At 43.7% G+C, this 17,107-nt stretch overlaps 1 protein-coding gene and 1 long non-coding RNA gene across 3 annotated transcripts in view; one reads left to right on the top strand and one right to left on the bottom strand.

Moving 5' to 3' along the window:
- Positions 1–17,107, bottom strand: part of SVEP1 (sushi, von Willebrand factor type A, EGF and pentraxin domain containing 1) — a 124,352-nt gene continuing 107,245 nt past the window's right edge. For both annotated transcript variants that reach the window (XM_038169897.2, XM_038169899.2), the window contains 6 exons: positions 16,094–16,270; positions 14,409–14,579; positions 9,514–9,609; positions 7,248–7,343; positions 4,629–4,722; positions 1–2,605 (listed from right to left, as the gene is read on the bottom strand). In XM_038169897.2, coding sequence (XP_038025825.1) covers positions 2,575–2,605; positions 4,629–4,722; positions 7,248–7,343; positions 9,514–9,609; positions 14,409–14,579; positions 16,094–16,270 — 665 coding nt within the window. In that variant the 3' untranslated portion in view covers positions 1–2,574. The remainder of the gene's footprint in view (positions 2,606–4,628; positions 4,723–7,247; positions 7,344–9,513; positions 9,610–14,408; positions 14,580–16,093; positions 16,271–17,107) is intronic.
- Positions 12,622–14,799, top strand: LOC113840121 (uncharacterized). The gene is made up of 3 exons (XR_003492854.3): positions 12,622–12,744; positions 13,601–13,699; positions 14,661–14,799. It is a non-coding gene; the product is annotated as an uncharacterized lncRNA (long non-coding RNA).

The raw sequence follows: 17,107 nt of genomic DNA, 5'->3' as shown, positions 1-17,107 counted from the left end.
TTCTATATGGGTACTAAACAGGGTGCAACTTTATTTACAGTGTAAAGTGCATCACACAGAAGTCGTTTAACACACACAAGCAGTGACATAAATGACAATACAGCACAGAACGGGGAAGGGAAAAATGTTCCAGCGAGTATCAAAGCATCATCAACAGCACTAATATAACAGCCTATAGTTTCAGCTACTCTGTCCTACCACCACATCAGCTTATGAAACGTATTGACTGAGTATATCCCCAAACTCCATGTACTAGTCACTAGTGTGAAGCTGCAGTGCTAAAAGCCAACCCTCGGCCCCCAAAGTCTCCAGTGATGTCCTGCCAGCTCCGAGCACCTTCCTAACCACAGCTGTCTTGCTCCGGAGATCACCAGGGCAGTGAGGGCACGTACCAGAGAAGCACACTGAAAACGGGACCATCGACTTTTTAAAAACATGAGAGTGACATAAATAAAGATCTGCTTTTCTGGCCGAGGCACTCTTTCCCTTGACGTATGCCACGTTGCTCACTGCGGCGCCCGTTCATCCACTGTTCACAGCAGCAAGAAGGTCAAGGAAAGTAAGTGCCGACACGTGGTGGCGACTATGTGATGAAGCGTGGGTATCATTTATTAAACACCACCTTGAACCAGAGTTGTAAACGTTGATGGCTGTCGAGCTGGGAGCCAGAAGATTGTGGCTACGTGTTATCCATGAGAAAAAAGAAGCTTGCAGGAGCTGGAACGACTCTTCAGCTGGCTGCAGCTCCCACCGGGAAGGAACCTACAGAAAAATTTGGCTCATCCCCTTAACAACTCTTTTTCCTTACCTATTTGCTTTTCTTCCAGCTGGCTGCAAGCTGTTCCTGGCTCACAGCTTGACTTGTTTCCTCTGGGGTTTTCACGTTCACTTGTTTCGGTCTTGGTCTTGTTTGGTCGTAACAGCCATCAGTTATGTGTCAGTATTTTCTAGTGGCCTACTCCCGTAACTATTAGCTCATTTTTGTGTCATATCACATTTCTCTCATGCATTCATAAAAGGAAGGTAAATTCATAAAGGGGGAAAGGGTGGGGCAGGGTGTGCACACTCATAATCCAGAGGGTAACTAAGCAGTAATGCTGCAGAGAACAAAATTTATTTTCTTTTATATTCTTACTCCTTCTTTTGTGGTGTTGGCTGCCAATCATGCTTTGTTATCATTACTGGGGAAAAACTGAGCTTCTGACAAATGATTCTCAGGTTCTCACTCTAACATCTTCCTTCACAGGTCAGACTTGCAGCGATCTGATGACAATCAGCAAACATTTGACCTCAACACATGTGTGTGATTTCCACCTTACAATTTCACCACACTGCTGAACCGTGGGTAAGCCTGGGCACCGCGGTTCATTAGAGCACGACTTAATGACGGCGCTCAAGTACGCGCTGCTCTCACATGCAATGGGATCGGCAGTGTGCAAAAGAGAAATCTGACAGCATGTGAGCTCTCAGTATTTCTTTTCCCTAGCTGGGCATTCCTGCCCGTGTGTGTGTGTTCAAGAGAGGCCTTTTCCAGTTCTCTGAGGGTTCTGCGTGATGCAAGTACCACCCTGCTGTAAGCACATTGCAAAGTTTCTCCTGTAAACACTACTGTGCCTTCTCTCCCTCCTCCAGGGCTAGCCAAACTTCAGGCAGCTGCTAGACATGTGCTGCGTAGTTTTCTCAGGAAAGGGGTGCTGGTTGCAGGCAGGGGGTGTTGAGTCCCCTTCCAAGTGGGACGCGGTGGTTTCGGCGGTCTGACCGCTGCCCACTGCTGCACCCTGGATTATCCAGCCCTCGAGTGAAACCTGAGCTGCCTGTAAATCAAAAAGCCTCAGAGGCTGTTGTTGCCTAGACATTGCCTGCCTTTCTCCAGACGAAATGATGTTCTCTCATCTCTTTTACATTTTTGACTATTTTACCGACAAAGCTCAGGTAAAATCCACGTCAATGCCTTCCATTAAGTCTCTTTCCAAGGACATTAGCGTCACATAACGAACATTACAGCATGTTCTTATGCCTACCAGAAACTCTGCTTACAATACGGGCTTTATCAGATGTACCTCTAATTTACATCAGCGTTGAGTTCAGAAACAGGCCTGACGCGACGTTTAGCTGCCTGGTTAGCCTTACGTAACTACTCCTTACTATTGGATTGCTGGACTTCAATGTGCCTTGGCAGGTGATAAGCAGACGATTGCCACATTATTCTGTTTAATCATGGTTGGCAGTATAGTACGTTTTAATTAGCTTACTGTGTGTAAGAAATGGGAGGGACCATTCGCCATACACAACTCCTTCCTCAGCGGACAGGAGGAATCTTTGCCTTGGTATGTGTGTATGTGTGTATGGTGTGTGTGTAGCAGCATATATTTGATAATACTTTTGTAAATGGAAAATACAGAGGATTTCTTTTAAAATGGAGTGTATAGAAAAAATATATCACAAAAAAAAAAATACAAAACAAGGGAGCTGGGGGGAAGGGAAGCGATGGATGTGATTTACACTGCATTAGATTCCAAGCCCTGGTACCTAGGTTGAAGAAAGGTTTCTGAGTGTAAAACTGCTGCTCTGCTGTTAAAAGGGATAGAATCCAGCCTTCCGTTTCCTGTGTCAAAACAAAACAAACAAAACAATGTCAGTGCTGCGGTGAGCATGCAGAGGAAGATCAACAGCGAGGCATGTGGTGAAGGTGTCTGAAACTGCACCAGGGATTAGAGGGCCGTAGCTCAAGGCACTACATAGAGAGGGAAAGGGAGGGAGATGATGTCTAATGTAAACCGTGACTCATCATGGACTGGTTTGGAGCTCGTCTACTCCTGGATGCTGATAAAAGCTTTTGGCCCTTTCAACTTCCCCTTGTAAATCACACCTAGTTAACCAGCAACAGTGAATCTTTGCTATCGTGGCACCTACTCCTGTTCTGCCTGTATAGTTTCTGAGTCCTCAGCACAGTGTCCTACCCTGTAAAGAGCCACCGGGAGCGAGGCCAATGTTTAACAAAACACAGAACAGATCCGACTGCCTGTTTCTGCCATCTTCCCTCAGCCCCTCCGGTTCTGTGTGGGAAGTCTCCTCTCAAACAACCCTTGAAGGGGTGAGCTATTGGACCACAAGCCTACAGGGCCAATGGTCCACCTTCTCTTGGGTTTCACAATGCTGCTGGTAGCTGTGGACCTGCACGAAAAAAACAAACAACAAAAACCAAACCAAAGAAAACCCAACAACCAACCACACCACAAAAAAACAATCAGACAACAACAACAAAAAAAAACAAACCAAACCAAAACCAACCAAACAACACACACACACACAGAGAAAAAAAATAATAACAAGAGGAGTCCAGTTTGGTAACAGCCTGAAACTCTCAGAAAGTTATTGTCAGTGATAAACTCTAGAATTTTTGGCAGATGAATCCAGTGAATTTGGGCTCACCTGCCTCATATACTAAATGGAAATATTATCAGACTTTGGATCTGTAACTTTCAGCCTACAGTCAAATACTGCTTGTTGGCAGTAAATTTAAGCTGCTTCGCTTATATATATATATAAGCACAAATGAAAACTATTCATTTTGGACAACACAATTGCTAAAGCAAGTAGCTCATCCAGAGCCTTAAGATGAATGGTAAATCAGTGAGACAGGCAGGCACGGCTGGAGAGGAGTTGAGGTACAGATATTTTTGCCAGTTTGTGTTTCATGGCCCTCAATAATCTTCCACGTGGGGAGCAGAGACCTTGTGCTGCATGTTGTGTTATTATATCTGATTCCTGACCACAACAACACCCTTGCAATTCCTCCTGCCTTCCGTCTCCAGGGCTGTAAATGGCTCCTAATGGCAGTGTGGAACAAAGCAGCTTCCCAAAAGTAAGCTAGGTCCTGCTCAGACTCCCCTGGAAGCCAAATGCCCCAACTTCACAAATCATCTTTAAAAAGCAAAGCTGCAATTAAGACTTTTAAATGCTGCCTCGCATTGTGATGGCAACTCCTGGTTTGAAGACCTCCGCTGCTGGCCCTGTTAGACATGAATCAGCAAACCAAAGCACAAGCATGGGTAAAATTCTGCAAAAGGCAGCATACGTGAACAAGATCTACGCCCAGTCCTTGTGGCTCCTGACACAGGGATGGCACTGTCAGGCAATCTGAGCTGGGACTTGACTCAGAGGCACTGCGTTTTACCCCACACAATGATACCACCCAACACTGAGCATAAGAAGAATTATCATTTGTAACGCTGGTTGCATGACCCTAGCCTTCAAGCTGAGGCATACAGAGTTCAGACTGAATGCTTGCAGAGAGCAGGCAACCCGACTTTCCTGAAGAACATCCTGTATTACATCACAGCAAACACCTCCATTTACAGCATTACAATAAGGCTAAACCTTGCAGGTTTGCCTGCTTGCTCACACATAAATGCACCATTGCCTGTGATTTCTGTATGTTTGGCAACCACTTGGCAAAGCAGTCTCTAAGGTCTTTTCAGACTGCCCATAACGAGCGAGTTGTCCAATTACCACTGATTTACAGGATCTAGAGATGCTCTGCTGCAAAATTAATTGCAATTCTTCAGAATTACTGCTCAGTAAGAGCCAAACAGCATAGCCATGGGAGAGCGCTCAGCAACACTTACCTAGAGCAATCATGTCCAGTCCATGATGAGGGGCAATAACATCGATTTGGCCGTATGCACTTCCCACCGTTTAAACAAGGCGACTGGCAAACAGCTGCGTACAAATGCACACACAGACTGTGTTAATGAGAACACCAACTCCAGGCTGTTAAGGAATGGCACGCTGGAAATCCAGCCTGCATTGTTTTGTTACAAACAGGCTGGTCTCAAAGCTACAGCAGCAAATGTCAGCTTTGGGTTTCTTGTAAAAGATGGTTTACTCTGGGAAGGGCAGTGTTAGAGGCTCACTTCTGCTGAATGTGATTCAAACCTCTCTGCTGCTTCTGCTGTCTGTTGCACTGTATGAGCTGCATGGAAAAGCCAGTACACGTTTTTATCTTGCCTTTAAAAATTCTGTTCTTTTTGCCCCAGATTGAGGCAGAAAAGGAATGCAAGTGGGAGCAGGAGGAGGGATTAGAAGAGAAAAATCATAAAATCAACAGAAAAATAGGCCTCATTTCTAGGAAGAAAATGTAGATGTTTATTTGACAGGAATGTGATGGCTGAACAGCAGCCAGGAGAAGCAGAAACCAGATGTGGTAAAAAGTCCAGAAAGAGGTAGAACAAACAGGGAGCTAAAGGTCAAAAAGCCATTTACACATCAACAGCAGGCAAGGAGTAAGAGTTCACACAGTGACACCTCTATGGAGACAGGGAAAGTAAGCAGAGTGTGACAGCAAGTTCCTGACAGGCACTGGACATCCCTAAGATGTGTGACTAGGTGGTACGGGGCATTTGAACTGGAGAGCAAGTGCTAGCCTTCCTCATATGACAGCGCTGGGTCAGCTGGGAAACAGAATCACAGAATCACAGAATTTTCTAGGTTGGAAGAGACCTCAAGATCATCGAGTCCAACCTCTAACCTAACACTAACAGTCCCCGCCAAACCCAAGGTATCAGGCAGCCAAACAGAGAAAGTGAAAGCTTTGAGTCTTCCTATCAGTTTTGAGACGAGGAGATAAAAGCACCACACAATTTACACAACAGATTCAGAGACTCTCTTAATGAGCTCCTTCCTACACAAACATTTCTAACACCAGGTTGCTGAAAAGCATGAAGTCTTTTAAGCAGATAACACCATATTAAGAGGATAGACTTAAAGACACCAGGGAAGACAAACTTTGGGTGGTACTTCTGCCAGTAATATGCATCACCGGAAACACTGACTAGAATAGAATTACAGGAAATGGAAATGAGTAATCCCAGGAATGTGTAAAGGAGATGGAAATACTCTACTCGTTTCCTCTGGGCCAAAACACAAGCAAACAATGACAGGAGGTTATAAAGAGGGACCATCCCTGTGCAATTAAGTGTGCCGGGTTTCTCATATTGAAAATGACTTCAGATTCTGGAATGAAGAATATGAATGAAACATCTTCACCTCTCACCTCATGTATCTAATTATTCCCGTGAGAGCAGCAGGTAATCCAAATATTTCCCATTTCACTTTGCTCTGTTATGGTACAGTGTCGCAACCAGGAAGTGAAACGAGAGTTGGTGTAGTAACTTCATAAATGGTGCTTGTGTACTTTGTTGAATGGATTTTGGCACAGACGGAGTTGTCCACTAGATTTTTTTCCTGAGCTACTGAAAAGCAACTCAGCCTGAACAGATTTGAATTGCTGGCCCAGAACTAAAAAAGCTATCTGTTCTCCTCAAGTACTTATGTTGTTACAGCTGCAAACTTTCTGAAATACTTGAGGAAATACAGCATTACGTGCTAGGCTAGTGTCCCTTCAAAAAACAGCAGTTCTGAGTTAAATTGGTTACTCTGAAATTTTGAGCATGAACATTCATTAACAATAGCATGCATTCTTCCTGGAGTTCACCCAATTAACCACTCGAAAGACCTACGGGAAAGCAAAGCCCAGCTTTCATGTCAAGGCCCTGTTAGCCTCAGTTAAGGTGCACCTGAACAACAAAAATACAGTGAGCAAACTCTATAATAATAACAATAAAAAAGTAGTTAACATCTACTAATGATTGAGATTCAGTAATGATTGAAAGACATTTCAGTGATCACTCTGTCACTATGAGTTTTGTTGGCTACTTCCATAGAGATAAGCCTTTAGAAAGCTGCCTTTTATTCAGAGTTGTTGTGGAGGCAAGTATGCCAAACCTTGGTTCAAAATGTTACCCCTCATTGCAAATCAGCTTCACCTGCCCCCACACCATACAGCTATGTGTTGAGAAGCCTCAGCAAAACTTGCAACTTGCTTCTGAGTCCAGTGGTGAAATCTGTACAATGATGAGTGAGTACATAAAACAATGTACAGGCTCTTTTGAGAAGCTCATATACAATATTCTCTCCACTGTACTGCTTTTTGCAGACAGCCCTCTTCTGAATGCTGTTTGTCCTTTCTGGAACTAAATTTCTCTGAGGATTGTTAAGATGCATCATGGACTACTCTGAAAATAGTTTGCAGCTGAGGACAGCAACGCTCAGGGAATATTATTGTAGGGCTGGGTTTTCCTGAGAGAAGCCTGGTAGTTGCTACAGAGTCCTTAGTAAACTGTGCTACACATTGACAGAGGAGTCACAAAAAGTGCAGAGAAAAATGTAGGTAAGAAGCGTTTTACCTGTATGGCATCGTGCTCCAGTCCATCCAGCAGGGCAGTCACACTGGTAAGGAGCCACACAGCGACCTCCGTTGAGACATGGCAGAATGCATATTGCTAAGGAGAAGGGAAGAGAACCAGTAAGAATAATAACCTCTGGCAAGTGAAGAGGAGGGTGTGTAAGAAAAGAACCTAAGATCCCACAGTGTAACATCCAAAACGAGGGAACTACATGCTGCTCGTAGGAAAGCCCTGGTCTGGGCCAGGGAAAACATGCTGGGACAGGTGACACCACAAGCCTCCCAGTCTCCAGCAGGACAAGGCATTTCAGGTGCAACGGGCTGACTGTGGCTGCAAGCTTTGGGGAACAAAGGCACCAGAGAACTGCTGCGTTATACCAAGTAGTTGATGGCCCATGACCAACCAACCCATGCTGTGCCAATGAGGAGATCTACAAGATGTTGCAATATGCAAACTGTTTGTGATTTATCTACTTTTGTACATAAAGGTTTATGTACATAAAGGATTTAAGTAACTTTCAGTACTTGAAGGGGACTCATAAAAAAGATGGGGAGCAACTCTTTGCTCAATCAGATAATGACAGGATGAGGGAAAATGGTTTTAAACTAAAAGAGGGGAGATTTAGATGAGAGGTTACGAGGAAATTCTTCCCTCAGAGGGCGGTGAGGCACTGGCCCAGGCTGCCCAGATGCCCCATCCCTGGAGGTGCTCAAGGCCAGGCTGGATGGGGCTTTGGGCAACCTGATCTAGTGGGTGGCATCCCTGCCTATGTTAGGGGGGTTGGAACTGGGTAATCTTTGAGGTCCCTTCCAACCCATGCAATTCAATGATTTCTGTGATTTAAGGACCTTCATAAAATTACCATCTCTACTACCCTAACTGAATGGAGTACCTGTGTGAACATGCTCTCACAGGAGCAAGAGTTGAGCTGGGCCTCAAATGTGGACCCATGTGAGGCACTTGCAGGGGAGTTTTATTCTGGGAGGATTGATGGGGGCTGCAGAGGACTGATGGACACAGTTTATTCCTCTTCTGCTGCATAGCAGAGATCAAGCTGAGCAGGTACAGTCAGCTTGGGTAAGAAAGGAATAATGAAATTCTGGGAGTTCAAGGGACTAATCTATATCACCAAGATTTACTCTTGTCTGTATCACTAAATGAGTAGTGCTCTGCACATTTTTCCAGGTAGTCAGGCCCTTCTCAGGAAGATGTACCTCTCTTATTACCTGTGAAATGTACCGTGAAGTAGGAAGCGACCGGATTCTTTCCAAATCCTGTGGCCTCACCTGGGGCCTGGCCCTGACAGATCAGTGCTCAGTGCTACACTCAAAAAGCCCTCTGATTTGCAAAACAGGCCGTCAGCACCAAAGACTAAACCTAACTTTTCTGTTCACTGCTGTACCTTGCTTGACAAGCAATAACGCAGAATCAAGGTGGCATTAACCAATTGTGGGAAGCCTCTCCTCCTCGCTACCTATGTCAAAGTAAAGAAAAAAAAAAAAAAAGAGGGCTATTGCCTGTGTCTGCCTGAACTGTAATCTAACCAGTCAGCTGTCTGTTCATTTTCCCCGTATAGGAAAACAGGGTCAGAACTGGGATGACAGATCAAAACGTCTAGGGGCATGTCTTCTGGTTCTGAAGAATGCAGTAGGTATTGTTGCTAACATTAAGGTAAGGAAATAAAGTTGTGGCATTGCCAACACGATGCTGCCAGGCACAGGGCTCAACCCCCCTCCTGCTGAAAATGCCCAACATACAGGGCCGAGTCCGCACGCTTGGCGGCGGACAGCACCAATCCTTTCTGTAAAGAGCACTGCCAAGGAAATGGGAAATATGGCAAAATCTGGCATCTCCAACGCTGCCCATAGAATTTCTGACATGCCCAGAGGTCAGATTTGACTGTTCCCAACCAGAACAGATCCAGTTCTCCAGTTACGCAATGGCCCAGGCCAGGAAAAGCCGGCCCAGCATTTGTGGGGCAGTGGAACACAGGTCAGGAAGGACAGGATGGAAAAGGTGCCCCAGCCGTATTATCTGAGCAGCTATTATTATCACAGCTGTATTATCTTTTTATAGGTGTTAGAGGACAGTCATTTGTCTAGAAACAAGCAATTGCTTAGTCATTTCTAGTCTAATTTGTCAAGCAGAACACAGTTATGATTTTTATGTTTTTGGCTCTTAGGCCTGTAATTTTCCCACTTGGCAGTAAATTCATTTGTCCTACCTACAACATCCTTAAAAATTATGCTTAATGGATGATACATACGTTCTTCACAGAGACGACCCATCCAGCCATCCGGACACGAGCAGGCATTTGGTCGCTCACAGACCCCACCATTCTGACACGGGAACCGACAGACAGCTGAAAACAGAACGATTTCATGACCACCTCAAGAAGGTGAATTAGAAAATCAATAATTCAGAATCTTAGACAGATTTTTGCCGTTGTAAGGTTTCACGTAGGACAAACAAACACAGTAAAGTTCTGAAGTTTAACTTATTTTTGATTTCAAGGGCAACATCGTTTCCTAGCTGTGTGCATGTGACTAGGTACGGTGAGCAAGAGTACGGAGGGAAGCATACAATACATAATACTTTCCTCTTTATTTACCATTAAAACAACCTAAAAATGTCCTTGAACAATGACAAGAATGAAAAATAATGTTTTTAGGATGGTCTGGTAAATTATCTGGACAACGCTTCAAGGCTAACACTGTGCTCTACTTGTTTTTTCTCCCCCCACAAAAACTATTACCCACTTTTTTCCTCCTCTTGATAAAATCAAGCTTTCTTCTAACCTTGGTATGAAGCACCAAGATAATGCTGTCTGGCATAACACAGGGTTTGTCAAAAGTGAGATAAAACACTGTGGTTGCACATGGAATTTTTATTGCAGTATCATCCAGAGGAATGAGGAGTGCCCTACACTGGGTGCAACAGTGGCACAGCAAAGTGTTTACCTGTGGAACCAAAAGCATGATTACAAGCCTCATTCAGCATTCATGCTGACTGCTGCTCCATGGCTCACATACCTGCTAATAAATACTTGATCACACAAGTGATGAATTTGAAGCGGGCTCTAACACACCACCCCAGTAAGTTGCCTGAACTCAACAGGCTTTGGACTCCATCATCATCTTTTGTACAACATTGCGCTGTGTCTTGGCTAGTATTTCCAGGAAAACCAGGACTACTTTAAAAAACTGGGTGGCAAGCTAAGTACAAACATATTAAAGATCATTGGAGCAAGTACAATCCCTCTCATGTTGATGTACATGCCATATACATAAGATCAAAAAATGTGGCTTCTAGATGGTACTACAGAACAAATAAGTAATCAGACAAACTTCTAATTAGTGGTAGTTATGAACACAGAGTAACCTCAGGAAACTCAATCTGAACTGTTAATTGCATCCTATCTTTAATTAGTTACCAGCTGAGCAAAATAATGTGTTTAGGCTTTGAAAGTATTTCAGATCTTTTTCAATGTTAGTATTAACTACAAGCAGTGGTGTAGCACACTGGTTCAGACCTGACTTCCACACTGGAAAGAATGCAAATCTTGCACTGACAGAGCAGAGCTTGAGTCACTCTTGCAACTAAACCATGCCAAGCTGCAAGTTACAGCTTGGACTCCATTGAAAGCCTTAGCTGAAGCTTTAGCTTTCTTAAAAACTCAAGAACTTTCCCATCAAATGTCATCTGATAATGAGATTGGGAAGAGACCTTATGACCTGACAGGTTCACAGAAGTTGCAGTATTTTCAGAGGTATTTGGAATGATCTTTGTTGTAAAGATATCTAAGAATATACAGACAGCTTGTCTCTAGGTGTTGACTGAAGTGGAATAGTGCGCCAAACAGATTTCTTCCGTGCAATGAAAAATTATGAAAGTTGAATCAAAAAGCATTTGAAGTTTTGAAGGCATCTGTGATCCAGAACACTGAAAAGATATTCCATGAAAGTATAATGGGATGGTAAGTAAAGGGCTGGTATATAAATTAAAAGCCAAGTTAAATTCAAGGCCGCCCCCTACATGGTTTCTGGAATTTATTCTCTCTCACACTGTTGATGGAGAAGATGTAGACATTTCATGAGTTACAGAAGTTGCTTTGGATTCAGGATCTCAGTCAGAGGTATGCTTCTATTGGATTTCTGCCAAGGACCCCTCATTGTGAAACTCTGAATTAGTAAGTACCATCCCTAGCTGTGCTCTTGTTATACACCAGTTTACACAGGGAGAGGCTCTATGTGTCTGTAGCTGTAGGGATTATTATTCACTCAGCAGACAAAAGTAGAGAAAAGCTTGGAGCAAGAAGTTAAGCTTGGATCTCATTCTCTTTTTCAGCTTCTGTGAAAGCAAGCAGGAGAAGTGCAATCCTGATCTACTGGAGAAAAAACGGCAATCATTAACTGCAGCTTCTGGTAGCACATCTCACATTCACAGTATCAATCTTAATCGTTGAGATTCCACCCTTATAAATCCATGCTGATAGTTATTTCCAAGCATTACACTGCTGCAAGACAAATTTGGGTAAGAAGAGGTAAAAAAAAAAAAAAGATTTCTGTTCTGCCAAAAAGCTTTTCTGTGAACAGTTTCCTGATGCCTCTGCTGCCCCTCAGAATGCTTGTCTGCTAGCTGGGTACCAACCTTTTGGTTAGCTGCACCATGCCAGAAGATCTCTCCAAGCAAATTCCTGACACAGATTTTAGAGCATTTCAGAGAGGAGAGAGAGGAGTTAGTTCGACAAGCTGTGTGAATCTGTGAAGGCTGATGAGTCCCACAGGTGTTTACATTTGTCAGATCCAGCCTAATACTTCTCACCCCTGAAACTCAGATCAGAATCTGGCCTGCAATAGCCAAGTGCAGCTGTGGTTACAGCTCTCCCACAGAAGCCAACAGAGTCTGCTTTTTAATTACAATATTTACGTTAACTAACCTGTTCAACCGGGCCAGTATGTTTCAAGCAGGCTTAGGACATACTAATAATCAGCTCACAGAGCCAAAGAGAAGAAATGCAGGATGAATCATAGCAAAGAGTGCTTTCATGTTGCTTCTGATGTACGCCACAAAGGCTTGGGTCCTGTAGGCCCTTTTGTTAGGCAAATCCCCCAAATGAATTATAAAGCAGTTCTGAAAGATTATTTTGAAATGTGTCATGAAAACACATCGGTCCCCTCAGAAGCATCTTTGGTCCTTTTTAGTTTCCCTTTTAGGTGAAAGGGGGGAGGGGGGAATTGTTATTTTTCTCCCTTAATATACCACAAGGCAGGTTTTTCCACTTCGTTTACTTGCACAACCCTGATCATCTGTCCACCTCATCACTTTGCATTTCAAAATAATTAATCCCAACACTCATTCCTTTGAATTGTCCCATGAATTCAGTGGTATTGGAAACAGGATGCTTGACAGTTTTTTTGCATATCATCCCTTTCGGTTTGTTAGCCAACAATGTCAAGAACCTCTTTTAGCAGAAGACTACAGCCCTTGGCATAAGGTAACTAAATTCTGTGTAACTAAAAACTAGTAAATAAGAGTAAAAACTAAAACTGATGATATTAAGGAGGCAGATGAAGAATGCACAGTGTTATAGTCTGGAGATAACATAAAAAAGATAAATTGCTAATAAATACCTAGCTTAGGTAGAGTAGCTATTGTGCAGAGATCCCTTGATTTCTGTAGCCACTACAGTTTAGAAAGAAATAGTAAAGTACTTGGTAAGCTTTTCAGAAAGGACTTGATTGTTGGTGAGGGTTAGTTTCCAAAATGACTTTTGGATAACTCCAGGCATCTGACATAACTCAGGTGCTTTTACCATAAATCTCCTCTACTTGGCTGCTCAACAGCCTACTCTTTGGGGCAATGCCAAACCATGAGCACATTACTAAGAAGAGGATGGTTTTCAGAAGCAGCTTCTCTATTCCTGTAATGCTCAGGAGTTACAATTCCACTTCACTGGCAATGTGCCTTCTCAAAACAACCTGCTGATCTGTGATTTTTTAGGCAAGGAAATTTTAGCTATTGCATTTGGCACTTTAACAGAGTGCTTGCTTTCACACAGGAGGGCAACTCAAATTATCTGGGTCTTGACATTCATGTTTTGGTGGCAGAATTCAACAACAAAAAAACAGTACCAAAGGGACCCTGGTTACTCAGGCTAAGCACTGTATAGAAACCTCCAGCACCAAGGGGTTTCTGATCCAAACAGAAAGATGGCAAAGGAGGAAGTATTTCTGCTTCAATTTTAGGCATGTGATGCTGAGACACTTGCAAGAGCAGAGGCAGACCTGACAACTTCGATTACGACTCTGATGTTCCCAGATCAATGTTCTGGCACCTCTTCTCTTCTGCAGGAATTCTCGAGCTATGGGAATGTGACTTCTAATGCTCATGTTTCTGCACAGAACACCTAAGGCTCAGTTCATATTGTAATGGCTGTAACACTATCTGAGGTAAGGCTTCAAGGCTACAACTAACCCACACAGCTACATAGTGAGCCGGCAGCAGGAGGGCTAGTCAAGTTTCTGGTGGGGAAATGGCAGATGTCAAGGTCTCCTCCATGACAGCTGTGTGACCTTTGGACACTTTTGCTATGCCTTACCCTTTGTTTTCAGTTAGTGCTCGAATATTCTTATATCTGTTTTTTACTGCATAGTTTGTCTATGTTCTGTGTTGGTTTCCCCATTTTCTGCTTAAAATTGATACTTTATATGAATCTTCAGTGTGAAAGAGTTAATTCTGTAATTTATAGAAGTCAAGGATGGAAAGGTAAGGCACCCATTTGATCTACTTGTCTTTTATGCAGTGCTTGAAAAAATGACCAGGAGTGCTTTATTTGAAATACCCTAGCATATCAACAAGATGACTAGTTAGTTCTGTATCTGTATCCTTCTTACAAAAAATGTGGCAAAGAGAATCTAAAGTGTGGGATACAACACTGTAGGAAGAGAAACCATAGGGTTAGCAAGGACTAGAGAGAAAAATTGAGGAAGTACTCTTTTCACCTGGAAATAAAAAGTGACACCCTGCACTTAAAATGTAGGTGAAATCACAGCTGCATTGAAACCAGCAAGAATTTGGCTTTTGTTTCTGCTGCAGCTAGGATGACACCTCCATGCTTATGGCTAGTTAAGAAATACTTCTGTTCAAAAAACTACTTACCTTTGCAGGTAGGTGGTGTTGTCCATGTTCCATTTTCTAGGCAAATGCTTCGCAGGGGCCCCTCCAGCATGTAGCCACTGTAGCAGGAATAGGTGATCACGTCTCCATACTGATAGAAGCTACCATGGATGAGAGCATTCTCTATGTGAGCTGGGGGCCCGCAAGATATCTCTAAACAAAAGAAATCACCCAGAGGCTGGTGAGCTACAATGCCTGCATGACGTGGTTTCCAACTCTGTGCTTTGCCCACAGGACTCAGAAGGTGCTAAGACACCTCTGATGAAAATGCAGGGCTTCTCCACAGTGCAGGTACCCACAGGGTGAAACTGTATGTACTCCCACGTGTGTGCCAGCAAGCATGGAGAAGACCAAAGCATGGAGAAGACCAGCAACAGCAATTTTAAGTAATGCAACAATGACTATATCTACCAGACAGCGCAGAAACTTTCAGATGGTCCTAGGAAATACATGAGACTGGGTTTGCAGAGGGAGGTGATGCAACTAATCAATACTGATTCTAAGAAGCCAAAAAGCCTGAAAAAGGACTTCATGCCTTGTATCAGTGTCAATGAATACAATAAAAGAACACCTCTCACTATAGCCCTTGTCTCAACATAATCTCACTGGAATCATTCAGGGTATGCAATAATCAAGCCCAGCTGCATTGCTTGCAAAAGGTAAATTGAAAAGGAAATTACAGCAGAACCTAAAGGCCAGTAGCATGAGTGCATCTAGGGCATCAATTTGTAGACATATTCTGGATCTTCTTCCTGAAATAACTCTCTTAGAAAGAAGATATAGCTCTTTTATACAGCTTTTATGAGCCAGGGTCTCTAGAAGCAACCCAGCTCTCCATAGGACAATTGTAGATAAAAACTCTGTTCTTTATCACAGAATCACAGAATCATCTAGGTTGGAAGAGACGTCAAGATCATTGAGTCCAACCTCTGACCCAATGCTGACAAGCCCTCCACTAAACCATATCCCTAAGCTCAACATCTTTTAAAGACTTCCAGGGATGGTGACTCCACCACTTTCCTGGGCAGCCCATTCCAATGCCTCACAACCCTTTCAGTAAAGAAGTTCTTCCTAACATCCAACCTAAAACTCCCCTGGCGCAACTTCAGCCCATTCCCCCTCATCCTGTCACCAGGCACGTGGGAGAACAGACCAACCCCCACCTCACTACAGCCTCCTTTAAGGTACCTGTAGAGAGCGATAAGCTAACCCCTGAGCCTCCTCTTCTCCAGGCTGAACAAGCCCAGCTCCCTCAGCCGCTCCTCGTAGGACCTGTTCTCCAGGCCCCTCACCAGCTTCGTCGCCCTTCTCTGGACCCGCTCAAGCACCTCCATGTCCTTCTTGTAGCGAGGGGCCCAAAACTGAACACAGTACTCAAGGTGCGGCCTCACCAGAGCCGAGTACAGGGGGACGATCACCTCCCTAGCCCTGCTGGCCACACTGCTTCTGATACAAGCCAGGATGCCGTTGGCCTTCTTGGCCACCTGAGCACACTGCTGGCTCATATTCAGCCCACTGTCCACCATCACTCCCAGGTCCTTCTCTGCCAGGCAGCTAGAGAGCTCTGCCAATATGTCTGTGCTGTTACCCTCCTGTGCGACACAGACGTGCCACCAGCCCTACAGAGGCAGACCGTGTCCTTGCAGAACCCCAACACCTGTACTTACTTTCACACTTAGCCGTTGTTGGAGTCCAAGTCTCATCAGCATTGCAGGTGATCACAGCCTGCCCTTTCAGCTGGTAGCCTTCCCTGCACCTGATGGAGACATTCTGCCCAACATAAAAATCCACCTCGGAGAGAAGGGCGTTCTCTGGGATTATGAAAGGCACAGGACAAGGGTTTGCTGTTCAAAGAAAAGGTGCGAGGGAAGAGGAAGGAAAAAGAGAGGAAAGGAAGGAAGAAAGAGAGAACTTTATTTCTGCAAATTTCAAAATCAGATCATATGAAGAGCAATAGAAATGGATGCTACTCACAAGTCCTATTTGTAATTTGATGAAAAGTTATGAGATTTGGGTTATAAAATAATGTTAAAAGATTTGATTCTCTGCTGTCACATGACTTGCTATGTACTCCATTGAAGTCAGTGGAAGATATACTAAGGACTTAAGTGGGGAGTATCATATGTTACAATCACACCATTCTCTCCTGTCCTTCCTGGTTACCATAGCCTTTATATAAAAAAGTGAGACCTACTCCACTTTTAAAAGGAATCAAACTTATTCCATTCCTTGTTCTGAGGGCCTGGATCAATAGAAAACAGCGTAAAATCCAGGTGTTTGCGTAGAGGCATTAGAATTTTGAATTTCTCTGATAACCTTATTTATTACTGCCTGCAAGCTTGCTGAGGTATTTTTGCATGGTTTACTGCTCTCACCATGAATGTGGAAAAGGCTGGACCTTACCTGCAGCACAGATTAATACCACATTCCTCAAACTAAAATCCTCTGAGTCCTTTGTTGTAGAAAAGCTAAAATGTCTCAATTACTACCTTGAGACAAGAGTAGATCTTAGAAGTAGTTACAAACAGATACAGCAACAATGATGGGTATTGTGGCTATGCATGCACGGTATACACATGTATAAGGTGCTGTTTCATAGAATCACAGGATAATTTATATAGACCTTTAGTCCAACCTTCTTTTCAAAGCAGGACCATCTAAGTCAGGCTGCTCTAGGACTT

Source organism: Anas platyrhynchos, chromosome Z (genome assembly GCF_047663525.1).
Source record: "Anas platyrhynchos isolate ZD024472 breed Pekin duck chromosome Z, IASCAAS_PekinDuck_T2T, whole genome shotgun sequence".
In the NCBI taxonomy this organism is placed as follows: Eukaryota; Metazoa; Chordata; class Aves; order Anseriformes; family Anatidae; genus Anas; species Anas platyrhynchos.
This window is presented reverse-complemented; position numbering and strand designations above follow the sequence as displayed.